Raw genomic sequence first — 26,849 nt, 5'->3', positions numbered from 1 at the left:
GCTGTGGTTGTTGAAGACTAATCATCTTACTCCTAGGACACTGCTGCAGGAGATCCTCAAATTAGTGCACTAGGCCCAATCATCTTCAGTTGCTTCATTAATGACCTTTCCTCCATCATAAGGCCAGATGTTTGCTGATTATTGCACAATATTCAGTACAATTCAGATACTGAAGCAGTCTGGGTCCATATGCAGCAAGACCTGATCAATGTTCAGGCTTGGGTTGACAAGTAGCAAGTTACACTCGCACCACATCAGCTTTGATTGTATTAGATGGCAGAGCAGACTTGAAGGGCTGAACGGCCTCCTCGTGTTCCTACTCATCATACCCAATGCTGCTTTTTCACAAATTGGTTTAATTGGTGAGCATGTAAAACAAATTCACATCACACATCACAGGTCAACTGTTTGCAATATGTCTCACTGCTCGCCTGCTTAACAGTTAGAATTTAAGACAGCAAGATTGGAATGGAAAATATTTCCTTCCCCCTGTATAATTAAATATTCATTATGAAAGGGGAGATGCACAGACACAACATTTTATTTTGACATAGCAACAAGGTAAATTGAACTGATCCTTTTCTGCTGTCAAGCAATACATTTACTTGTGGGGGAATGATTGTGTGTTAAAGCTCACTGCAACACTGAGGCTCTGAATTCTTGTCTACACAACAAATTCTGCTCAGCCCAATTCAAACGGGATGCATTTGAAGTCAGCTATGATTATGCATTTAAAAGGGTGCAGTCAGAACACACATGCCACACAGATGTTGCTCTCTCAACATGAATCTCTTGTTTTAAAATGCATTTAATCTAATAAAACGGGAGAACTGAATCCAAGCTCACCAGTAATGCTGTAGTTGCTCCAGTTACTATGGAAACCTCTCTGATGATACTATAATAGCAGATCTGGCCAACCCAGATACTAAAGACAGCTGCATACATGCCGCAGATGACAGAAAAGCTTCACAGGTCAGTCCAGGCTCACCACCAGAACCCTCCCGCCCAAAATCACCCATGCCAGCAATGGGACAGGGTCACCTCACTCGTGTACACATCACAGATACCTTTCTGCCTTGCCGCTAAAGTCTGTATCCACTGTTGGTAGCCACATAAACACTACCCTATAAATTGTGCATTCTTTGATCCAGCACTCAATATTTTCCAGAGAGTTTGCTGGTTTTACTCTGTGTGACATTACTTCAGGGTATTGGTATTACAAGTAGGAAGTTTAAGATTTTGTAGACCTGGGGAGAGCGCACTTTTTATAGGAGCTTGGCACCAACCATAGCAACTCAATTACTTTCCAAACAAGCAATTTCTGACACTATACACATTGGAATATAATTGCGAATATCTTAAAAAAAGCAAAATCTTAAAAGCAAACAGTAAATTCCAAAAACACAACAAACTGTTCAGCCCGTTAGATTAAAAGACAAAACAATACTTCAGGTGAACAAAGGATCTCCAACATCATCAATGCCTGATAGCTTTCAGTTACTGTTGGATAAGAATCTCTGCATTTACTGCTGCCTGACTTGCTGAACATCTCCAGCATTATCTGCTTTTACGGTTTACTATTTTGTCTTTGCAGAATCGCAGCCTTTGTTATTCTTGTCCCTTCTTGTTCCTTCTCATTATCGATTCTGTTGCACTAAGGCCAGTGCAGGCAACAGAACGCTTCGAGGTAATGTACCGCAATTTAGATCAATAATGCCGAACTTGGGTCACTGTCTGTGTAGAGTTTGCACGTTCTCCCTGTGTCTGCGTGGATTTCGTCAGGGTGCTCTGGTTTCCTCCCACAGTCCAAAAGATATGTGGACTAGGTTAATTGGCCATGTTAAATTGCCCTGTATTGGGGGGATTAGCAGGGTAAATATGGGGGGTTGTGGGTTTAGGGCCTGGGTGGCATTGTTGTTGGTTTTGGCTCGATGGGCCAAATACCTCCATCTGCACTGTAGGGATTCTATAATCCGGAGACTACAAGGGTAATCATCACAAATTATTGAAATTTTACAACTTAAACGTGGCACAGTGGTTGGCACTGCTGCCTCATAGCACCAGGCACCTTGGTTTAATGCTCAGCTTGGGTCACTATCTGTGTGGAGTCTACATGTTCTCCCAATGTCTGCTGGGTTTCCTCTGAGTGCTCCAGTTTCCTCCCACTGTTCAAAAGAAATGCTGATTAGGTGCACTGACCATGCTAAATTCTCCCTCGCTGCACCTGGACAGACGCTCGAGTGTGGCAACTGGGTGATTTTCACAGTAATTTCATTGCAGTGTTAACGTAAACCTACTTGTGACACTAATAAATGATCTAATTTAATCCAGCTAGTGAATCTTGGTAATTGGTTTCTTCTGCAAAAGCCTTCAAAGAGGTAATAGAAGCAGGATCTAAATGGCAGGTGGAACATAGTTACTAAACAACTTTGCCTCTCTACCTGTCTTTCCTCCTTTAAGACACTTTTTGATTTTCCTGAGTATCTCATGTTTGTTTTGTACTCCTGTGAAGCACCTTGGGAGATACTACAAGAAAGGCACCCTTTAAATGCAAGTTGTTGTTCAGTCTGAGCAGATAGCCAATGAAGTCTGAGACTGTAGATGTGAGCGAGAGCCAAACAAAATGCCTTCCAGTTTTATTTATGTTCAACTGCAAGAAATTTCAACTCATCATGACAAGATGGTGTCAGGCAGACAGCGCAACACGAGTTATAGAACTAACGACAGCAACAGAGAAGCAGGGTGGTGGGATAATTGGAAGATCACTGGCACACGTGGATGCTGTCACAAAATATCAGAAGGATGGTGAATTGGGAGGGATCCAAAAAAGTGCCTTTTTTTGATAAAAATTGAAGATCAAAATAATGAAGATGCTGGAAATCTGAAGTAAAACAGCAGATACTGGAAATATTCAGCAGGAATGACAATATCTGTGTGGGGAGAAACAGAGTTAATATGTCTTGTCTCTGTTCTTTTGTCAGAACTGGGAAAAGTTAGAAATGTAACAGACTACCGAGGAAGCAAGAAGGCTTGGAGGTAGGACAAAAGGGAAGATCTGTGATAGGGTGGAAGGGAGGAGAGGTTAAATGACAAAAGAGATGGTGCAAGGGAGAATGGAATGGTAATGGGACAAGGAAAAATAAAGGTGTGTGTAAAGGTGGTGTAAATGGGAGTAACAAAATCATTAATAACTTCTGGGGTCTAAAGAAATGGGAGAAGAGGCTGTAATCTGAAACTGCTGAACTCAACGTTGAGTCCAGAAGGCGTAAAGTTCCTCACTGAAAGATGAGGTGCTATTGCTTGACCTTACACTGAGTTTCATTGGAACAGCATAAGAAGCCGAGAAGAGGTCAAAATGAGAATGGGGTGAAAAACTAAAATGACAGGTAGCTGGAAGTTCAGGGGCACACTGACAGACCTGGAGCTCAATCAACATTTTGTCTCAAATGTAGATGAGATTGTATTATAAATGTAGTACATTAAAATGAAAATAATTTGCTGTGCTGTTCCATCCAGAAGGGCGTTTGAGTGGGACGGGAAATGAGTGGGCAGGTATTGAACTGACTGCATTTGTTTGGAAATGTGCCTCAGAAAGAACAGGAAGTGTTGAGAATGATTGAGGATGTTATAGAAAGTAACTTTGGAATGTTGAAAAGTGAGGGGAAGATGTGCTTGGCAGTAGCACCTTGCTAGAGACTGAATCTGATGAGATGAAAAGTGACAGTCATGGGAATCCTATTATGAGTGTGGAAGTAAGAGGTGAGAGTGGAAGAGGGAAATGGGATGGACACGATCAAGGAATCTGGTTGAAGGAATTCTCAGTTCAGGAAATTGGCACAGAAGGTGGCATCATCAAAACAAATACAATAGAGACAGAGAAAATGGGAGAATGCAACAGAGTCTTTAATCAAGTAGGTTGTGAGGAAATGTACTCAAGATAGCTGTGGGAGTCAGTGGGTTTATAGTAAAGACGGGTTTATAGTAAAGACGGGTTTATAGTAAAGACGGGTTTATAGTAAAGACGGGTTTATAGTAAAGACGGGTTTATAGTAAAGACGGGTTTATAGTAAAGACGGGTTTATAGTAAAGACGGGTTTATAGTAAAGACGGGTTTATAGTAAAGACGGGTTTATAGTAAAGACGGGTTTATAGCAAAGACGGGTAAATAGCCTGTCCTCAGAAATAGAGATAAGGAAGTTGAGGAATGGAAGGGTAGAATCGGAGAAAGACCATGTGAAAATGAGAAGTGTGGGAATTGGAAGCAAAATTAATGAATTTTTCCAATTCTGGGCGAAAGCAGGAAATGGCACTGATGCAATCATCAATATATTGAAAAAGCTGGTGAGGGAGGGGTCATGAGTGAGATTGGAATAAAGGAAGGACAAGTGGAGTGCCACAGAGATCAGTGCTGGGGTCTCAACTATTTATAATTTGTGTCAATAATTTGGATGAAGGGGCCAAACATATGGTCACTAAATTTGTTGAAGACACTATGACAGGTAAAAAAATAAGTTGTGAAGAGGACATAAGGAGCCAGGAAGGTACATAGATAGGTGAAGTGAGTGGGCAAACAATCTGGCAGATGCAGAATGTGGGAAAATGTGAACTTGTCCATGTAGGCATGAAGAATAGAAAAGTAGCAGATAAGAATCATAGAACTATACAGTGCAGAAAGAGGCCCTTGGGCCCATCAAGCCTGCACCGAACATAATCCCACCCAGGCCCTAGCCCCAAATCCCTACATATTATACCCACTAATCCCTCTACCCTATGCATCCCTGGACACTAAGGGGCAATTTCTTAGCATGGCCAATCAACCTAACCCACACATCTTTGGACTGTGGGAGGAAACCGGAGTACCCAGAGGAAACCCACGCAGACACAAGGAGAATGTGCAAACTCCACACAAACAGTGACCTGAGCCGGGAATTGAACCCAGGACCCCGGAGCTGTGAAGCAGCAGTGCTAACCACTGTGCTACCGTGCCACCCGATAATTTAAACGAGACTGCAGAACTCGGAGCTATGGAGGGAGCTGGATGTCCTGGCACATGAATCACAAAATATTTGTCTGCAAGCGCAGCATCTGATTAGGAAGGCAATGGGAATGGAATATAAAGTATGGATGTTTTGCTACAGTTGTACAGGTGTTGCTGAGACCATGTCTGGAGTACTGTGCACAGTTTAGGTCTCCTTATTTAAGAAAGGATACAAACGAATTGGAAACACTTCAGAGAAGATTCACTCCACTGACGCCTAGGATGGGGCAGTTATCTTACGACAGAAGGGGCTGGACCTTATCCTTTGGAGTTTAGCAGAATGAGGGGTGATCTTATTCAAACATATAAGATTCATGGGGGCAGTTTACACTGAGTGCTGAAAAGATGTCTCCTCTTGTGGAGAATAGAACGGGGGCACGGTTTAAGAATAGGGGGCACGGTTTAAGAATAAGGGTCACCCATTCAAGATGGAGATGGGAAGAAACTTGTTTCTCAGACAGTCGTGAGTCTTTGGAACTGTTCTTCAGAAGGGGTGGAGGCACAGTTATTGAATTTTTTAAGGTACAGGTGGATAGATTCTTGACTAAGAAGGGAGTCCAAGGTTATCCAGGGTAGGTGGAATGTGGAGTTGAGGCCACAATCAGATTAGCCATGGTTTTACTGAATGACAGAGCAGGCTTGAGGAGCCAAATGGCCTTCTCCTGTTCTAAATGTGCAACATTGTATGTAAAAAGGTGGGATATCTGGGGCCCACACAGGTTCCTAAAGTCATACCTTTTATTTAGAAGTAAACAGAACTAAAGGATAACTTGTTTGACGCAAGAACAAGTTCAGATGGGCAGATGATGTGGACAGATTATGCCTCCATTCAAAGAGGGCAGCGGCCCTCAGGCCATCCTGGTGGAAGGGGGAGGTATAGAGGGCTCAGACAGCCACAGTGAAAAGAAGGCAGTTAGGGTTAGGAAACTTCAGATAAAATTGATCAAAGACTGGTGTCAGCAACCTCCCTGCAGGCCTTCAGACTCTGCGGTGATACAGTAAAATAACATGTCTGTCTAGACTCAATGACACTCCCCATGCTTCCAGACTACATTGTGGTTTGTATTGCACCTGGGTCTGAGACACAAACCCTGCTCAAAAGCTCAAGTATTGCATCGCAAACCAATAAGGTCTTGTGATTGTGGCATAAAGCTCCTTTTCATCTGCCATGGCAACTAGCCAAATTCTTTATGCCACATCACCCATTTTTCTTGCAGAACTTAAATTTGGATTTCAAATGCTCAAAAGCAAAAAATAAATTATATTGCTAAACAAGATTGCTAGCTTCAGCAACAGACTTGTTCGCAGGACCTAACAAGAGGTTGAAAGGTTATCAGGGGTAGGCAGGAATGTGGGGTTGAAGTCACAAGCAGACAAGATCTTAGTGAATGGCACAGCAGGCTCCAGAGGGCCGAGCAGCATATTCCTGCTCCTAATTTGCATGCTCATTCATGTGACTGATGATTTCCTCCAGAAGGAAAAGTGTTGTACAATGGAAGCAGAAATGTTACAACTATCCCTTGCCCTTCTATCTGACAATCCCACTCCTGCCCTGACACCCCACTCCACCCCCGCAACCATCCCCCCCCCACCCCCCCAACCATCCCACCCCCACACCCAACCCCACCCCACCACCCCCACCCAACCCCCCCCACCCCCAACCCCACCCTCCCTCACCCCATCTCCCCCCCCAACACCGCCACCCCCCCATCCCCCCCACCCCATTCCCCCCCCCACCCCATCCCCCCCACCCCATCCCCCCTCACCCCACCACCACCCCAAGTGTGGCTCTCCATTTCCCACTTTGGGATAACTGGGCCAGCAGATATGCAACTCTGTACCCAAAGGTTTAGATCTGCTACACCCTGCTGCTCCTCATTACTGTACCTTATTCTCTGTGTATGACGCGGCAACATATTCCCAGACATGGAACATTTATCTCCCTATTTTGTTAAGGGCACATACACAATCTATTTCTTTTATAGAGGGTATAAATTCCCAAAAAAAAAGTGGTTTATAAATGTTCCACCCCATTAACTGAAAGATGGAGATGGATTTTATTCCTGTGGTAAAATATGTTTGAAACTGGACCACATCAACTGAATTCAGGAGTGAAGAGAAATAAAGATAACATCTCAGTTAGGAACCAAGCAGCTGCTTAAAACACATACCTGTCTCACCAAGAAATGTGCAACTTTTAATAGGAAGTACTTGATAAGTACAGTAAATTGTAATGTGCAGGAATTGTTCCAAGTTAATCAAATAACATAAGTAACAATGGCAGGACAGATGTTATGTTGCAGCTGTGGAATGTGGAATTTTTGGGCACCAGGGCAATCCAGGACAAACACATCTGCAGAAAATGTAGGCTGCTAGAGGAATTCTGGATCAGGATTATTGATCTGGAGACTGAACTGCAGACACTGCACAACATAAGGGAGGAGAAAAACCTGGACATTTTGTTCCAGGAGAGGACCACACCTCTTAGAACAAGATTGTCTGTTTTGTTCAGCAGTGAGGCACAGTAGAATGGGACCGTGATGAAGCGGATAAAGAGACCAAGCAGACAGGAGCGACGCAGACTCAGACTTTGCAATTGTAAAGGCATTGGCAACCTGTGTGAATGAAAAAGAAGCCTGCAGGGTGGATGAGCAGACTGATCATGTTACAATGATACAGGAAGCCAATCAAACTGGGGAGGGAGCAAACAGAACTGTAGTAGGGACCAGTACAGTGAGGGGATAGAAAAGAGTGAGTGCAGACGGCTGTTTTGTCTACCCAGTACTCAGGTTTGAACATCCGCTCAGGGCTGAACAGGGACTTACAATGGTAAGGGGAGGTTCTAGTAGCCATGGTCCATGTAGGTACTAATGACAGATAGGACAAGGAAAGAGGTTCCGCATTGTCAATATGGGAAGCAGAACCGCAAAAGGTAATTGGGCAAATAAAATTTGAAAGACGAATGGTTGGCTCAAATATTGGTGAGAGAGAAGTGGGTTCCAGCTTGTGGGGCACTGGCATCAGTATCGTGGAATGTGGGAGCTGTATTGTTGGTATGGTCTACATCTGAACTATGCTGGGACCAGTATTCTTGTGAATCACATAACTAGGTGAGTAGAGAAGTTTTTAAACTAAATAGCGGGGGCAAGGGATCAAATGTTGGTATACCAGAGAAGAAGGTATTAATATGGGAAATGATAAACAGACCATGATAGGAAGGGACAGAGAGTACGGGGGATACAAATTGAAGAGCAAACCAAGGAATAAGACTCGAGGTTACAAGAATAATAAAAGTTCAAAACTTAAGGCTCTGTACCTGATTGTACATAGCATTTAAAATGAATCAGTTGCACTGATAGAGATGTAATTGATAAAGTACATCTAATAGACATTATAGAGATATGGCTGTACGATGGCATAGATTGGGATCTGAATATTGAAGGGAGCATGTGATATTTAGGAAGGACAGAAAGTTGAGGAATGGCTCTGTTAATTAAGGACAATATTGGCATAACAGAGGGGGATGGCCTGTTTCAGGAAACCAGGATATAGAAGTAGTTTGGCTAGAGATGAAGAATGATGAAAGCAAGTAGTCACTTGGTATACAGGAATCACACAGTAGGACATGGTATCAAAGAAGCTTGTCAGAAAAGTACAGTGATTATCATGGGGGATTATAATCTACATACAGACTGGAAAAATCAGATGGGAAAAGGTTGCGTAGATGACAAATTTGAAGACTGTTTTCAGTATAAGTTCTTAATCAGCACATTCTGGCACCTAAAGGAAACAGGCTATACTACATCTGGTACTGTGCAAGATAGGATTAATTAATAACCTCATAGTGAAGATGCTCCTACATAGAAGTGATCATAATACGATTAAATTAGACATCGTTTCTTTTCAAAGAGTGGGTCTAACAACAGCTAGCATTTTAAACTAGTTTATGAGGACATGAAACTAGAACTGGTGAAAGTGCACTGGCAATTTAGGTTAAGAGATAGGTCAAAAGAGATGCAATGTCAGACATTTAAGGGGATATTTCAGAATACACAGTAGATACATTCCAACGAGAATAAAAACCAAGGAAAGGACCCTCCATCAGTGGTTAACTATAAAAGTTAAAGTTAGTATAGTAATTCAGCCAAATGCTAGTTTCCCATCATCAACACTCTTTATTGTTCACCCTAATGCCTGCATTTATACCAGGCAGTCTTCCCCTCCAGACATACCATAATGGTCCAGACTCAGTAACAGGTTTAAAAATCCCTGCTTCCCATTCAGTAAGCCTCTGCTCACTCAGTAAGGAGGCTCATACTGCATGAAGCCCAAGGGAACATCTATTGATGGTCCCCATGACATAAACTGAACAGGGGATCTTCGTTTCCAGAGACAATGTTGCAGGGTTACTGATGCGGGTTCCTCCTCAGGTTCTGGTTCAGCGTAGAGACCAACTTCTTTAGCCTCCATCTCAAAGTCTGTATCTTCACTATCCAGAGGGGTTAACACTGAGTCAGCTTCGAACTGAAGGCTGGTGCTGGCAGCAGCTGTCTGCATGGCTGGTAGTGAGGTCTACTCGGGGATGGACACCCTGCTTCTGTGATAGCCCCATTGTTTCTTTAAGGTTTTACTTTGACCTTGTAAGCCACGGTCCCGTTTACTCCAGATTGACCCCAGGGACCCAAATGGGAGCATCCCTGAAGTTTCTCACAAGAACCAGATCATCCATTGTGAAAGTTCTCTCTGCTCTTGCAGAACTATAATTTCTTTTTTTGGTTTTCTTGTTGGGACTCCACCCTCCCTGCCAAGTTTGGGAATAGCAGTCTCAATCTGGTACAAAGCCATCATCCCATTTACAGCTTGGCTGGGGGAACACCTGTTGTTGTGTGCATCGTGGTCCTGTAATCAAACGAAGATTGTGCCCTTAAAGGATGTTCTCTATGAATCTTTGGAAAAAAGTACAAGCTGATGAGACACCAAAGGGCAAGTGGGAATACTCAGTCTCTTTTGCATGTTGATCATCACATATTTCTGGGAGGATTCGTGTAATTAGCTGAATATAGACATAGTTTGTGTCCAACTTGGAGAACATCTTGCCACCTGTTGACTTAGCATACAAATCTTCAATTTGGGACATGGGGAACCTATTGAGTTTGGAGACTAGTTTGACTGTTGGTTTATAGTCCCCACAAAGGTGAACTGATTTGCCTGGCTTAATAGGAACTACTAGCGCAGCCCACTCTGCAAATTGCATGGGCCTTATTATATCTAAATTTTCAAGGCGCCCTAGTTCAGTTTTCATCTTCTCTAGCATGGAGTATGGGACTGGTTTTGCTCTGGGTCAACATAGATCTTGGCCTTGACTCCTTATATTTTTTTCCAGGCCCTCTGGAAGAGTCCAGTGTATATACAAATAATTTTCTACAGTGTTTCCCCCTCCCACAATCAGTTCAGCCAGATAAGAGCATAAGAAATAGGAGCAGGAGTAGGCCATCTAGCCCTTCGAACCTGCCCCGCCATTCAATAAGATCACAGCTGATCTGAAGTGGATCAGTTCCACTTTCCCGCTTTCTCCCCATAACCCTTAATTCCCTTGTCTGTCAAAAATCTATCTACCCGTGACTTAAATATATTTAGCGAGGTAGCCTCCACCACTTCAATGGGGAGAGAATTCCAGAGATTCACCACCCTTTGACTGAAGAAGTTCCTCCTCAACTCCAATCTAAACTGCACCCCCCCCTTATCTTGAGGCTGTGCCCTCTAGTCCTGCTATCCTGTCTAAGCGGGAAAAATCTCTCTACCTCTACCCTATCCATCCCTTTCATTATCTTATACGTCTCTATAAGATCCTCCCTCATCCTTCTAAACTCCAACGAGTACAGACCCAGTCTATTTAGTCTCTCTTCATAGTCCAACCCCCTCATCTCCGGTATCAGCCTAGTGAACTTCCTCTGCACTCCCTCCAAGGACAAAATATCCTTACGCAAGTGCGGCGACCAAAACTGCACACAGTACTCCAGCTGCAGCCTCACCAGTACCCTGTACAGTTGCAGCAAGACCTCCCTACTTTTATATTCTATCCCCCTCACTATAAAAGCTTGCATTCCATTTGCCTTCTTGATCACCTGCAAATAATATCTGCTGGAATCAATCTCTCCTCTTAAGGCTTAGTCCATATCCCCAAATCAATGAGTGGGAAACAAGCTGATTGCTGCCTACAAGTCACTGGGGACATTATGGTGCCTTTTATTGTAAAAGTTCCCCCATGTAATGTAGGTGGTTAGTCTGGCCTTTGTATTTTCCAGCCTCAGGAGTTGGATGCCAGATTGGAGGCGCTCATACGTCCGTTCTTTGATAATGGAAACTGCAGCTCCCGTGTCCACCTCCATCTTCAAGGGATGGCCATTCACTTGTAATTCTACCACCATTGGGGCAACTTTTGTTGTGATGATATGATTCAGTTGTAGTGTTCCTGCCTCTGGAACAGGGGATACTTGCATGGTATGATCAGGTGCTGGTCTTGGCTTTCTTCCTAGGCAGCACATATTTTACCTGTTCCCAAAGCTTGGCCCTGGCTGTGTCCTTTGACATTGCTTGCAATAATCCGTCATCTGACAAATGCACCTTTCTGAACTATGCTCTCTAATTATCTTAGGGTCTTCACTGCATTTCCTTGATTGTCTGGTGGTGGCATTAGGGTTCCTATATTGAAACCAAGATGTGTAGGTTAGGGGGATTGACTAAGGTAAATGCGTCAGGTTATGGAGATGGGGTGTTTTCCTAGCCATGTTGAAGCGATATCTCTGAAAGATTAGAGGGGGCTTCAGATCATAGCGGTTTTTCACCAGGTCTACTAGCTCATTAAAAGTTTTTGAGTCAGGGGCATGTAGATAAGTCAGAATTTTTATTATGCTGAAAGTGGGGCCCTGCATGCCATCAACAATGTCACTTTTTATTTCTCATCTTCTTCAATACTGTTAGCATGGAAGTAGTAATGCTTGCGCTAGTATAAAGGCAAAATATTGCAGATGCTGGAATCTGAAACAAAAACAAAAAATGCTGGAAAAACTCAGCAGGTCTCACAGTATCTGTGGAGACAGAGTAGAGCCAATATCTCAATTCTGCTGGCTCTATTCTCTCTCCTTAGATACTGTCAGACCTAAGATTTTCCAGCATTTTCTGTTTTTGCATGCGCTAGTATATTGGGCCCCATGTTCCCCATGGGTGTCAATGATTCAAGATGCCCAAAAAGAGGATTAATAGCTTTTTCTTACCAGAAGAGATTTTTGACTTAGAGGTTGCCTGGAGAAACAGATGGAGAAAAAAGTTCTCCGCATTGCCAAAGCAATAATTCAGCAAACTGCCAGTTCCCCATCATCAACACCCTTTATTGTACATCAAAGGAAAACTGTGACTTACAGCTAGGCAGTCTTCACCTCCAGTCATACAACAACGATCTGAGTAGCAGGTTTAAAAACCCCCTTCTGACCACTTCTCATTGGGCGAGCCTCTGCTTGCTAAATAAGGAAGCTTCTACTCCACAAAACCCAAGGAAGATCTAGTGGTAATTCTCTGTGGCTTCTGTGGCCATCACAACAGACAACATCAAATTTAAAGAAGAAGCATATAATGGTTCAAAGACAGTAGTAGGCTAGAAGATTGGACAGAATATAAAAAAAGCAAAAAATGACAAAAAGATTATTAAAAGGGAAATATTAGCATATGAGAGAAAGTTGGCTGGAAATATAAAGACAGATGATAAGTTTCTATAGACATTTTTAAAAAATTAAAAAGTAAGCATTGGTCCTATAGAAGGTCAGTCTAGAGAATTAATAATGGAAAATAAGGAGATGGCAGATGAATCGAACCAGTATGTTGCATCAAACTTCACTATAGAAGATACAAGTAACATGCAAGAAATAGTTGTAAATCACAAATTGGAAGAGAGGGAGAAATGCAAGAAAATTGCAATCACCAGGAAAATGGCACTTAGAAAATTGTCAGAACTTCAGGTTGACAAGTCCTTGGGTCCTGATGGATTTCATCCTAGGGTCTTAAAAGTGGCTCGTGAGATAGCTGATGTGTTGGTTTTAATTTTCAAAAATTCACTAGATTCAGGGAAGGTTATTAATTTGGGAAATAGCAAATGTAACACATTTTTCAAAAACAGAAGGGAGACAGAAAGTGTGAAAATATAGGCCAGTTAGCTTAACATCTGTCATAGGGCAAGTGTTAGGTGTTATTATTAAATATGTTATAGCAGGGCATTAAAAAGACACAGTAGTCAGGCAGAGTTTGTGAAAGAAAAATCATGCTTAACCAATTTATTGAAGTAGTAACGTAGATAAAGTGGAACTGGTGGGTATACCCTATTTAGATTTTCAAAAGGCACTTGATAAGTTGTTATATCAAAGGTCATTGTGGAAAATAAAAGCTTATGGTATAAGGGGTAATGTATTGGTATGGATAAAAGATTGGCTGGCCAACAGAAAGCAGAAAGTAGGGATAAATGAGTCATTTTCTGATTGGCAGGATGTGACAAGTAGTGCGCCACAGGAATCAGTGCTGCAGCCTCAACGCTCTACAATTTATATAATTGGATTACAGGATTTATGGTATGTCTGCTAAATTTGCTAATAACAGAAAGATAGGTAGGAAAATAAATTGTGAAGAGGACATAAGAAGGCTACAAAATAATATGGATAGTTAGATGAGATTAGGGAAAGATCTGACAAATTAAGTTTAATGTGAGAACTTGTAACATTGTCCATTTTGGCAAGATGAGTAAACAGTAAGCATATTATCCACATGCTGAGAGATTGCAGAGCTCTGAGATCCAGAGGTATCAGAAGCATGAATTGCAAAAGGTTAGTACGAGGCTGCAGCAAGTGATTGGGAAAGTGAATCGAAGGCTATTGTTTATTCTGAGGGGGATTCCATACAAGAGCAGGGAAGGTAGGCTTCAGTTATACAACATTGCTGAGGCCACATGCGCAATACTGGTGTACAGTACTGCTCTCCTTATTTAAGGAAAGGTATTAATGCATTGGAAACAGTTCAAAAAGGTTTACTGGATCAATATTTGAAATGGGTGGGTTGTCTTATTAGGAAAGGCTGAACAGGCTAGGCTTGTATCTGCTGGAATTTAAAGAGGAAGAGGAGACTTGATTAAAACACAAGATCCTGAGGGACTTGACAGGGTGGATGTGGAAAGGATGCTTTTTTCCCAATATCGACTCTACTGTTAATTCATTCAGCTAGGTTGTTAAATGAAAAATGGACATCGAAGGTTGAGTCTCTCAGAGCCTTACTTCATTTAAACAACATTGGAGACAGAAGGCAATTATGACTGAATATTATTTAAGAGATGGCTCTTAGAGACTCAACCTTGGATGTCCATTTTTTATTTAACATCCTAGCTGAATGAATTAACAGCAGAGTTGGTGATGGGTTACCAAGGATAAAATTTTAAAAATCTAAAAACGCTTCAGGTGGACAATTTTTGGTGAAACAGGATCTATCTATATATTATGCAAGACAGAAGAAACAAAGTGTACAGCACAAGAATTTGGCAGTGTTAAAAGGTATATATTTAGGAGTATAACAAACAAAGTCAATGAGCTGAAGGCACAAATAGATACATGGCAGCACATTATTGTTGTAACAGAAACTTGGCTTAAAGAGGGGGAAAATTGGCAGCTCAAATCCCTGGAGAAAGGGTGTTCAGAGAGGGTTAGAAAAAGTAGTGGTATAGCATTATTGGTTAAAGAATCAATTGTAACTGTGAGGAGGGAAAGTATATTAAATGAATCATCAATTAAGGCTATATGAGCTGAGTTCAGAAATAAAAAAGGGGCAGCAACACGACTAGGAGTGTGCTTATAGACCCTACAGGGAGATAGAAGAGCAAATATGCAAGCAAGTTTCTGAGCACATAAACAACAGGGCAGTAATAGTTGGGGCGTTCAACTACCCTATCAACCAGGATACAAAAAGTGTGAAGAGCACAGACGGAACAAAAATCTTACCAAACTGCATTCAAGAAAACTTTTTTAGCCAGCACATAAGAACCCAATGAGGGGGAGTGCAATTCTAGATTTAGTCACTGCAACTGAAGGTGGGGATGTCGATAGGTGATCATTTTGGTGATAGTGACCATAACGCTGTTAATTTAGCATAATTATGGGAAAGGATAAAGATAGAACTGGAATAAGTGTTTTAAATTAGGGAAAGACAAATACTATGAAGCTGAGAGGTGATTGGGCAAAAGCGGATTAGTTATAGCTACATAAAGGGAAATTGGTGACAGACCAATATGGCACAGTGTAAGACATGTCCCCACAAAGAAAAAGGATGCTCCTGCCAAATCTAGGGTCCCGTGGTTATGTGGAAGCACACAGGGTAAATTAAAGCAGAAAAAGAAAGCTTATGGCAGTCACTAAAAAATGACTATGTTATAAAGCCTGCAGACAGATAGATAACACTGAAATGAAATCAGGAAAGCAAAGAGAGGATAAGAAAGAATATTGGCAGGTAGAATCAAGGAAAACCCAAAGATGCTTTATCAAGACAATAAGAGCAAGAGGATAACTAAAGATAGATTAGGGGAGTACAAGAAACTTGTGCACTGATACAGAAGATGTAGACAGGGTTCTTAATGAATATTGTATCTTCACAAAGGAGAGGGATGATGCAAACATTCTTTGGAGTCTGAAATATTAGATACATTAAGAATAGCAAGAGAGGAAATACAGGAGCTGGAAGGGCAATAGTTGATATCCTGAGGATCATTTTTCAATATTAACTACATTAGGTGAGGTACCAGAGGACTAGAGATCTGTGAATGTTGTACCATTCTTTAAAAAGGGTGCGAGGGACTGGCCAAATAATTATAAACCAGTAAGTCTAACTTCAATGGTGGGAAAATTACTAGAACAATTCTGAGAGCCAGAATAAACTGTCTCTTAGAAAGGTACGGATTAATCAGGGCTAGTCAGCATGGTTTTGTTAAGGGAAAGTTGTGACTTAATAAATTGCAATTTTATGGAAGTAACAAGGACAATTGATAAGACTACAACACTGGATCTGGTCTATGTGGCTTTTAATAAGGCATTTGATGAGGCCCCACATGGAAGACAGTGGAAAAGTAAAAGCCCTTGGAATACAGGGGAACATGGCGAATTGGGTTTAAAATTGGCTCAGTAACAGAATGAATAGAAAGTGGCTTCCAGTGATGTTCCACAGGACTCAGTGTTGGGTCCCTGCTTTTTGTTGTAAATATTAATGATTTGGACTCAAATGTGGGAGGCATGATTGTGAAATCTGCAGGTGACACAAAAGTTGGTCGTGTAGTTGATAGTGAAGGGGACGACTGTTGACTCCAAAACAATATCAATGGTTTGATTTGAGTGGACAGAACAGCGGGAAATGAAATTCAATCCAGAGATTTGTGAGGTTATACACTTTGGGACAGCAATAAAAGCAAGGGAATACTCAATAAACAGGAGATTATTGAGGGGTAGGTGAGGTCAGAGACCCTGGAATACATTGTCACAAGTCCCTGAAGGTGGCTGGACATATAGCTACGGTGGTTAAAAAAAAGCATATGCATTCCTATATTGATGAGACATAGAAAACAAAACCAGGAATGTAAAATGGAACTTGCTGGTTAGGTCACAACTGGAATTTTGTGTACAGCCCTGGTCACCACATTACAGGAGGAGACAATTACTCTGAAGAGATTTACAAAAATTTTGCCAGGGCTGGAAAACTGCAGCTGTGAGGATAACTAAAGATAGATTAGGGGAGTACAAGAAACTTATGCATTGATACAGAAGATGTAGACAGGGTTCTTTATAACAGATGAGGCTGAGGGGGACTCGATTGAGGTGTACACAATTATGAAAAGCCTAGATAGAGTAGATAGTGAAGACTCGTTTTCTCTAACAGAGTGGTCAATTATCAGGGGCATAAATTTAAGATAATTGGTAAAAGGATTGGAGGGAATATTAGGAAAATTCTTTTCAATTCTTTGGTAGGCATCTGGAATTTGTTACCCAGATTGGTGATTGAAACAAAAAGCGAAAATTTATTGATAAGATATGTAAATCTACTTCTGAAATGCTGCAACCTGTCATCAGATAATGTAAGGATATTTTATCAGAATTGCGCCTCTGGGAGAGCGTGACAGCAGGGACTGGAATCGGAACATCACTGATAGCATATTACTAAAAAATAACAAGAGAATTGAACAAACATCAATTGATACCATTATTAACTCCAGGATGCTTTAGTTATGTGGCTTATGATTGCGGATAGGATGTGAGAAATATGTGAAGGCTCCAAACAACTCTACTGTAAATCAAACCTCAATAGTGTATAAAACAGACATTTAGCGTTCTGTATAATAGAGATACAGTGGTAATGTTGCTGGACGAGTAACCCAGAGACTCAGGCTAATGGCCTGGGGACAGGAGTTCAAATCTCACCACAGGAGATGATGGAACTTGGATTCAATTACTACATTTGGTATACAAAATTAAAATGCAGGAGGCCAAACTGAACCTTAACAGAAGGCTCCCACAATGTCATGGCTACATTTATTCCTGAAAGTGGAGACACAGATGTAGCAAGCAATTAGGAAGACAATTGCAAGAAGATTTGAGTTCAGAAGCAGGGGTGTTGCACTGCAGTTATACAGGGTCTTAGTGAGTCCACACCTGGAGCACTGCTTGCAGTTTTGGTCTCCCTAAGAAAGGATGTACTTGCCACAAAGGGAGTGCAGCAGAGGTTCATAAGGCTACTACTGGGGTTGGCTACTACTGGGGTTGAGAGGTTGGTTCGACTAGGCCTAAATTCACTAGTGTTCAGAAGGATGAGAGGACATCTGAATGAAACATAAAATTCTAACAGGGCTGGACAGACCAAAACCGAGGGGGATATTTTCCCTATTAGGGGAATTTAGAACGAGGAGAGATGAAGAAACATTTCTTCACTTACAGGGTAGTGAGCCTGTGGAATTCTCTACCACACAACGCTGTAGTGTCCAAGACACTAAATATATTCAAGATTTTTTTTATTAATGCTAATGGCATCAAGGGGCACAGGTAGAAAGCAGGAATATGGCACTGAGATAGAGATCAACCGTAAAATTAATGAATGGCAGAGCAGGCTCACAGAGCAGAATGGCCTACTCTTGATCCTAGCAACCACTTACATAACTAGTGCCTGGAATAAGTAAGAGGTAGTTGGTCATGTGACAAAATCATGCCATGTTATGAATCATTGACAGCACCATCTTTGGATTAAAAAAAGTGTTGTTGGTCTTGGCTCAATGGTAGCACTGTGCAGCATAAGAGAAATGATGATATGCAAACTATGGAATTACTGATGTTATAAAGTGGGCACTAAGGCCATAATTTAGTCTTGTGTGGTCTTGACAAGTCAGGATAGTAATTTCTGAATGATGTCTCGAGTCCAAGATTAAAATACAGCATTATGCTATCATTTTAATAGAGAATGCAGACTTAAATGTACAGTTCATCAAATTAGTATACAGTTGTAGGCAATAATAAAGGCAGAGCGATTTTCTCATATCAGAAGTTTGTCATTAACTGCTAAGTTAAAGGATTGATCTCAACTCTACAATCAAAGTGCATATTGACTAAAAGTTAGCACTCAGGTGCTATAGTCAGTTGCTGTCCTATCACTTATTCTTTCCCAGTCATTTTCTGCATCACTTTTCTATGACTCAACCTTTTTGGATCGCTCGCTGCTAGATTTTCCTGTCACTCACTCACAAAAACTATCAAAATTTTGTTTTTAAAACTTGAGTAAAAACTCTTACTTTGAAATCAAAGCAGCATATAAACTTGTAAATATGATCCATACACGGTTTTTCTAATCTTTTCATAGTATGTAGTTTCTTTAAAATGCGGTTTGTTTATATAATGACACATTTTACATTCTATTGCAAATGTATTCCAGCAATATATTTGTTAGTAATTCCCCCAACCCCTTTTGATCATTTTTCTTGCATTTGCTTTCTCTTGTTAATGAATCTTTGAAGCAAAATAGGCTCTTAGAACTCCGCTTAAACTGCGTTTTCCTGATTGACAAGTGAGATTGTTGCAGAAAATATTCAGGCTGCAAACAGCACATCATTGTCATCAGGAAGTTTCTTTACAAAGAAAACAGCCCGGGCTGGAAATTTAAATGATTTCAATTTGAATCAAAAGTACTTCTTCACTCACAATGAGAGCAGTTCAGAGAAACTTCAAAAATCCAAAAAGATGTGTTATGGAGACACTGATTCTCATGGTATAAACACTATGATGCACAAATACTTACTAAGGACAAATACTGTACAATAAAGCAGAATTATCACATTTTTCAATCTTTTTTGGTGAATCAATAATCTTTGGAGAGTTTCAATGCAACACGTTCCAGGAAATTCATAAACCTTCAAATAACAACAGTGTTGGGATGAGACAACCGCCCCCCCCCCCCCCCCCCCCCCACCGCACTACAGTCTGAACTTTTGCATTCCAAGGACTGCAATGAGCATCCTCACCTGACTGGTTGAGGTTCAACTATGAAAGGCATCCCTGCCTCATCTTACATTCACATGCATATACTGCAGGGTTAATGATCAGAATTGTAACTCTGTGAATTTGTTTGTTCTCCTTCCCTGGCCTTGGGGCATGGAGCCTAAATTTAACAATGAATTGTTGCTGTAGTGGAATCCGCTCCTCAACACATAAGGGTGAGGAAACCAAGATATCTAATCCAAGTTAACTGGAGGACTATACTGAACTTTAAATAATTTTGCTACCTAAAAATATCAAATTGGACACTGACACAAGCATGACACCATGTCATTCAGCTCACTTGCCCTCTGGATATTAAGCATGACGAGGATCATGTATTAAATTTACACCTGTCTATTGAGAAGGGCAAGCAGCCATGTGTAATCAGTCCACACTTCCCCTCCCCAAGAGTAATCCAGCAGAACTACTGTTTGTCCAATATCATATTCACGTTGTTCAACTCTGACAAGCAGTATTCCACAGATGCAATCATGATCCAAAGAAGCACAGAAGCCATTGTTCCATATGGCATTTGATCTGCTACTTTGATATGTGTTTCTCTTAAGAGTCAAATGATACATTAGTTGTTCTCGCCAAATGGTTTTTCCACATTCCATTAAATTGTATTTGTGCCCTCTAGTCCTGCAACTGCTGTCTGAAACGAATTAGTTTGCTTACTCCAGAATTCTGAGGACCTTTATAACCAGTTGGCCACCTTTTGCAACTGTTTACATTGTGCAATGAGAGGATCAGCGGACATTCCTGCATTTTGTTTTGGTCAGGCAGATGTACAATTGTTAATGACCAAAATCTTTGCTTGTTATTTTAACTCCATTTAATCCTTACACTCTGCACCCACCTTTTAATTGTAAACATCCAGCAGTCTAGTTTGCTGTCAGCAAAACATCCCAAATTCTGCTCCATAAGTGGCCTACAAGAGATATTTAGCTATGGATTAGGTGTGCCACCACTTCCAATGCTCAGTCTGCTATGCTGTGAATTTGTGAATTGGACTGCTAAGAACTTGTAATGAAAGTAAATCAGAATAATAGTTGTGATGGGGGTTGCATGTTTCCAGTCAAGGATCAATGTTCTAACATAGTTTTCCGGGAGTAGGCATTTAGATTTCTAAATTTATTGACCTATTAGCTTGTTATTTCAATGCTGCATAGCTGGGAAGAAAAGCACTTTCTGAAAGTTTGGTATTATGCTGTCAGTAGCTGACACTGTCAGAAAGCTAGGACTAGGAGGTAACTTGAAAGAAATCCAAACCCTCCTGGTTAAAAATGGGAACTAAGTTTACCTTTTTTTAAAGGAAACTGGGATAAGAGAGGAAGGATTCTAACCAGTAATAAATAAAAGCAAAATCCTCCAAATCTGAAAAATAAATGGAAAATGCAGAAAAACACTCAGTAGACCTGGCAGCATCTGTGGAGAAAGATAATGTTTCAAATCAATATGACTCTTCATCAGAGCCAAGGAGAGGGAAAAATATGATCAATTATATACAGTATAAGAGGAGTGTGGCAGCTGGAGCAGAGTAGAAGGTTCGTGATAGGTGGGAGCTAGGAGAGATTGCAACAGCGACGTGAAGGGCATGAGACTGAGGAAGTGCCTATGGCAGTGTGAAGGGCTATACAGAAGGTGTTGACAGTGGCACAAGGATAGGAGAATGTGTTAATAGGAGAACAAAGGTTAGTACTCAGGGAAAACAAAATATAAGAACAAGAGACATATGGCACAGTGGGAGAGGAAGGAGTTGCATTGGCACAAAAATGTTTCGGATTAAAAAGGGGTCAAGATGGAGGAGAAGGGTCACAGTCTAAAGTTGGTGAACTCAATATTGCGTCCCAAGGGCTGTAACCTGCCTAATCAAAAGATGAGGCATTACGTCTCAGTTTGTGTTGGGCTTCACTGGAATGCAATGTAAACCAGAAGAGCAGCACCTCATTTTCCAATTAGGCGCAATATAGCTAGCACTCCCTTCAGATTCAGTATTGAGTTCAGCAACTTTAGACTGTGACTGTGCTCCTCCATCTTGATCCTTTTTTTATCCAGAACATTTTTGTCCCAATGCAAAGCACCCCACCCCCCTGCCCCTGGAACTGGGTTATCTGTCACGTGATCATTGAGTACAGACTTTTGTTCTCTTATTAACACATTCTGCTTTCTTACCTTTTGTGCCACTATGTACACATTCTATAGTCCGCACTAGCATTGACACTTGCTCAGTCTCGTCCCCTATACCCTCCTAGGTCCCATTCATCACTGATATTCTTTTCAGCTCCAGCTGCTCCACTCTCTCTTAAACAGCATACAATCCATTACACTACTCCTTTCAAAGCTCCATAGAGTCACAGGGACTCTGTTCCTCTTTCCATAGATGCTGTCAGGCCTGCTGTGTTTTTCCAGCAGTTTTTATTTTATTCCTAACAAGTGGTTATACTTAAAAATGGTATTTTTCAACTGATGTTATCATCTAAAAGCAAACATCAGGCGCCAATACATTTCCAGGACAAAGTCTGAATAGACTTTTTCAAAGTTCAAACTAAATAAAGGTGTGGTCCTCATATGCCTTTTAATAATTTAAAATACCAATTTCAGGGAATGCTCATTCAAGCTTGCTCACAGAACCTGTTGTATCAAAGAACAGACTGGATCATTTACTAGTGTTGGCTCTAACTCAATTCAACAAAATCGCTGTCACTCTGGGATTTACTTCTGTACAGAACATTTTTTGTCGGACCTGTTTGTATAGGTATAAGCTTCACAGAAATAGCGTCAATGGTTCATGTTTTTAAACATTCAAATATTCCAGGCTCATTCTGAAGTTGCAATACACATACACGCAGGTTCTTTCGTTTTTTTTAAACACACTTCAAATCAACAATAATTACTTTGTTGGGTCTCACAAGATTGGCAAATACGAGATTTGGCTACTGTGCAAATACTTCTCTTCTCCTTTCCTCCTTTCAACACTTTGGTTCTAGCTTCACCCGATATAAACTGACCAACAGCAGCCAAACCTCAAATTAACTGAGCATAAAGACGATTTTTATCAACCATTATTAAATCCTTTATAATCCACCAATGCAAGGGGATTTTTTTTTAATTGAAGCTTTCATCGGGATAATAAAATTGATGCCTGGCCAAAGAATGTCATCTGTAAATTACATTTTGCAGTACATTAGGTCATACCTCTCGTGCTGTCATGTCAAAATCAGCACAAATGTTTACAGTCCATTCTTAGTTGGGATATATTTAATTTGCTGCATGGCAAAAGGGATCACCTTGCGTTCATTAACTTCAAACCAGAACTCTGTATTCAAACAGTACCATTACAGGCTGATGAAAGCTAGATCACTTGGAAATCCTGCTTGCATTTTGTGCTGGCTGCAAATAGCAAGCTGGGGAAAGTGAACACCCTACAGTGCAGGGCTGTTTCAGCAATAACCTTCATTGGGAAGGTACTCTGCCTGGTAAATAAATTTGGCCAATATCATAAATCTGTTCATGCTAGCATGAAAGAATGCAAATTCCAACAAACTGTTACAGCAGGCAAACGTAAGACAATGACCATACTGGTGCTGTAGCCACCCCTGTCGGTTTGAGGGGTGAGATGGGGGGACAGGAGCAAATATTCCACTTGCACTACTGGAATTCTGGAAAATCCTCAAGGTTCGCAAGAGTTTGGGAGTTTAACTCTGAAACCAAATTGAACTTACTTCCAGCGAAGGCTATCCAGCGGGCATATTTGGTAGTTTCTCTACGCCAATGTGAAGCCACCAGCAAACCGCACGTTACTGTTAATGAAATAATGCCCAGAATAATGAAAAACAGTGTTGTGACCCATTCAGGTGGAAGACGTGGAGGGACACATGTTCGGTCACGGCCATGGATGGTTTGACACTGACGGACGAGGCCAACCGTCAGAGCACCTATGGGAGCAAAGAGACAAAATAAATTACCTTTCTGTTTGTATATCGGGCAATACTCGCTTTGCTTAAAGTTAGCCCACAAACAAACTTATATTCAAATGCAGTGGAGATCAAGGATATCACCTCTACACTGACATACGTACACAATCCCACAAGCAGAGGGGTGGTATACAAAATAAACCACTTTAGTTAAGCATCTCATAGAATAGAATCCCTACAGTGCAGAAGATCATCATTCAACCCATCAAGCCTGTACCTACTACAATCCACCCAAGCCCTATTCCAGTAACCCCACCACGCTAATCCCTCTGACACTGGGGTCAATTTAGCGTACCAATCCATCTACTCAGCACATCTTTGGACAATGGAGTACCTGGAGAAAACCCACAGCACCTGTGGTATTCTTTCACATTTGCCTCCACTATGAATCAAGTTTCATTAACCACATCATCCCTTATAAGTAGAAACCAGATATGATGCACAAAATCTGGTCAGATGGACTAAAGATATAAACCTATGTGGAAAATCTACTCTCCAGCAGAAAAAAATATTAACTTGCTCAGAAAGCTGCAAAACCAAAATATTACACAAGTTTAATTAACAAATTAACTATTTACAGAAATGGTCTTCCCCTTTACCACTTGTGCAATTGAAATTGTAAATTCACTTGGACATAATTGGATAGTTAGTTGTACCTCAGCGTGTAGTAAACTTGCCCTTCAGTTTGTGAATTCAAGTATCACTCCAGAGAACTGAGCATAAAATTTCAACTGACCACTGCAGTACTGAAGGAATGCAGCATAGTCAGAGATGCCATTATTCGAGATGTGACATTAAAATGGGACTTTACTATGTCCACTAAGATTCTAAAAGATCCTGTGGCACTTTGTCAAGAACATATTTTCAGAGCTCTGATTGATATTTAGCTCTCAGTTAAAACAGATTATTTGCTCATTGTCACATTGCTGTTTGTAGGAGTTTGCTGAGTGCAAAGTGGTTCCCATGTTTCCTAAATTACAACAGTGACTACACTTCAAAAGCATTCCATTACCAGCAAAATTGCTTTGGGGTGTCCTGGGTAATGAAAAACATCATATAAATGTCAGACTTCCTTTTAATATAGAACATGAGTCAGGGACTGAGAGAAAAGAAATTGGTGGGGATTTAAATAAAGAATCTGCTGTGTCAACATTTGCAGCCAACCTGCTGCCCTCACTGCAGCTGCAAGCAACATCTGTAGATCTGGCTTCAATATGCAAGTTTCCGGTTGAAATTGCAAATTCATTGTAGAACAAAAACAATACTAGATGAGGAAGTGATGAAAGTGGATTGCATCTTGTTCAAGTACAAAGAGAAAGCTGCTCATCTGCACATATCTCTTGCGCCCTAATCAATTAAAACGAAGAATGGATTTATCTCATCATTTAGCTACATTGCGCACGCACTCTTATAACCTGACTGTATTCACAGGATTAGGCAGCAAGAGCCAGTCTAAAAAGAGACAGCTCACTGGTTACAATGCACCATGGGTTGATAATTAAAAGAGCATGGAAAGTGGACGTCAGGCTGGCATTTTCTCAAGTATCAGCTGACTTCAACCCTCAACATATTGTGCTCGTCAGAATGAGCTGTCAGTGCTGAGGAATAAAATATTTTATCTTTTAGACTACTTAGTGTGATAACAACCCTAGTATCAAGAGCTTCTAGTTAAGGCTCAGTGCAGTTACATACAAAGTATAGTTCCCCATTCTGCCTTGCTTCAATGTGGCTTCTCAATGGCTCATGATAGTCATCCAGTGGCTCACTCAAGTAAGAATGGCAACTGTTAAGTTAGGGTCTGTTTTGGATTGACACTGTCCAAGTTCATGTGACATATTGGCCTCACAGGGATCCTCACCTCATTATTCTGAGGTTTACAAGACAGGACCCGTTTTAATGCCACCAAAAAATATTATAATATAGATTTTAACGAATAACATGCATATACAGCTCACAAGGCATTAGAACCTGTGCACAATACTCCAATTCTTTGTTGCCACAAATCATCTCCTTAAACCTTGTGTGGAGTGCAAAGGGATCAAAAGAAATATTTCTAGATCAGACAGCTGCCTAATTTAACAAAAAAAAACCCACATCCGGGAGGTTTAACCAGTACTTGAACAGCAATACCTTCCAGCAGTGTGAATCTTTAGCTGAACATGCACACATAGGAAGTTTTGTTCAGAATGTATTTACTGATAAGCTGAGTAAATTAACATTTTTTTTTCAAATCAGTGGAAATGCAGACACTAATTTCCTAGACAAGTAAGTCTGAGAGGAAACAGGATTCACTCTCAGGGAGAGAGAGAGAAATCAGAATATCATAGCATGTGCTCCTTTGCACCTGCTAGCTGCTCTGGAAACAAAATCAAATACATTGTACGTCTGCTGTGAAGCAACCAAAATGATAGGAAAAATTTCATTACACCACAGGAAGAGTGGACAGAGCGAGAGAGAGAGAGAGAATACGACAATGGCTCAATGGGTAAACACTCTACCAAGTGCAATAATGGTCAAGAGGAATCAGAAGATGTCATTTGTGATCTGTACAGGGAACTCAGCTGGAGTGTCAGTGGAGCTGAACCCATGGTCTGGAGAGGAATTGGGGAAGGGACTGTACATGGGGATGGTCTTAATCAAAACAAAGGTTCATCCTGACTCGAACCATTGGCTCTACTCTCTCACCACAGATACTGTGAAACATGCTGAGATTTTCCAGCATTTCCTGTTTTTCTTTCAGATTCTAGCTTCCTCAGAATTTTGCTTTTTATCTATGACCTTGATCAGTCAGTCAGAGTTTCTCTTCTAACAGGCTATCCGGCAACACCTGTAGAAAGAAAGTGTGCTTGGCTAGGGGGTGAACAGAATTAAGTAAATGGTGATGGCTACCTTCACTCAATGGTCTTGCCTAGATTCACGTGTGTGTGTGTGCGTGTGTGCGTGTGCGTGCACGTTTGGGGGGGGGGGGTGGGGAGGATGGGCAGCATTAATGGTTTTTGGAGTGTGAATAAAAGTAGAAAACAAGAGGGCAAATAAATAATAAGTCATCAGTGGGGAGTAGGAAGAAAAAGCAGGAATTATTTACAAGGTCATTACTTCAGTATCCACTGAAGAGCACGTTAAAAACAATAATTTGTTAGATATTTAATAAACTGTTCTAACAAACGTCTCAACTGAATAAGATTTTATTTATTCTGAGAATTCTGTGGTAAGCTCTTTCCTTCCAGACAACTCCTTAACTGGGCC

General features: G+C 41.1%; 1 protein-coding gene across 1 annotated transcript in view; it reads right to left on the bottom strand.

Annotated features, from left to right (window-relative positions):
* The window catches only part of LOC145355013 (uncharacterized protein C16orf52 homolog B), a 94,895-nt gene that overhangs the window by 6,951 nt on the left and 61,095 nt on the right, over nucleotides 1–26,849 (bottom strand). The window contains exon 2 of the mRNA XM_080206773.1: nucleotides 23,352–23,564. Coding sequence (XP_080062899.1) covers nucleotides 23,352–23,564 — 213 coding nt within the window. The remainder of the gene's footprint in view (nucleotides 1–23,351; nucleotides 23,565–26,849) is intronic.

The sequence above is a fragment of the Carcharhinus amblyrhynchos genome, chromosome 18 (genome assembly GCF_965287045.1).
Source record: "Carcharhinus amblyrhynchos chromosome 18, sCarAmb.v2.hapA, whole genome shotgun sequence".
NCBI lineage: Eukaryota > Metazoa > Chordata > Chondrichthyes > Carcharhiniformes > Carcharhinidae > Carcharhinus > Carcharhinus amblyrhynchos.
This window is presented reverse-complemented; position numbering and strand designations above follow the sequence as displayed.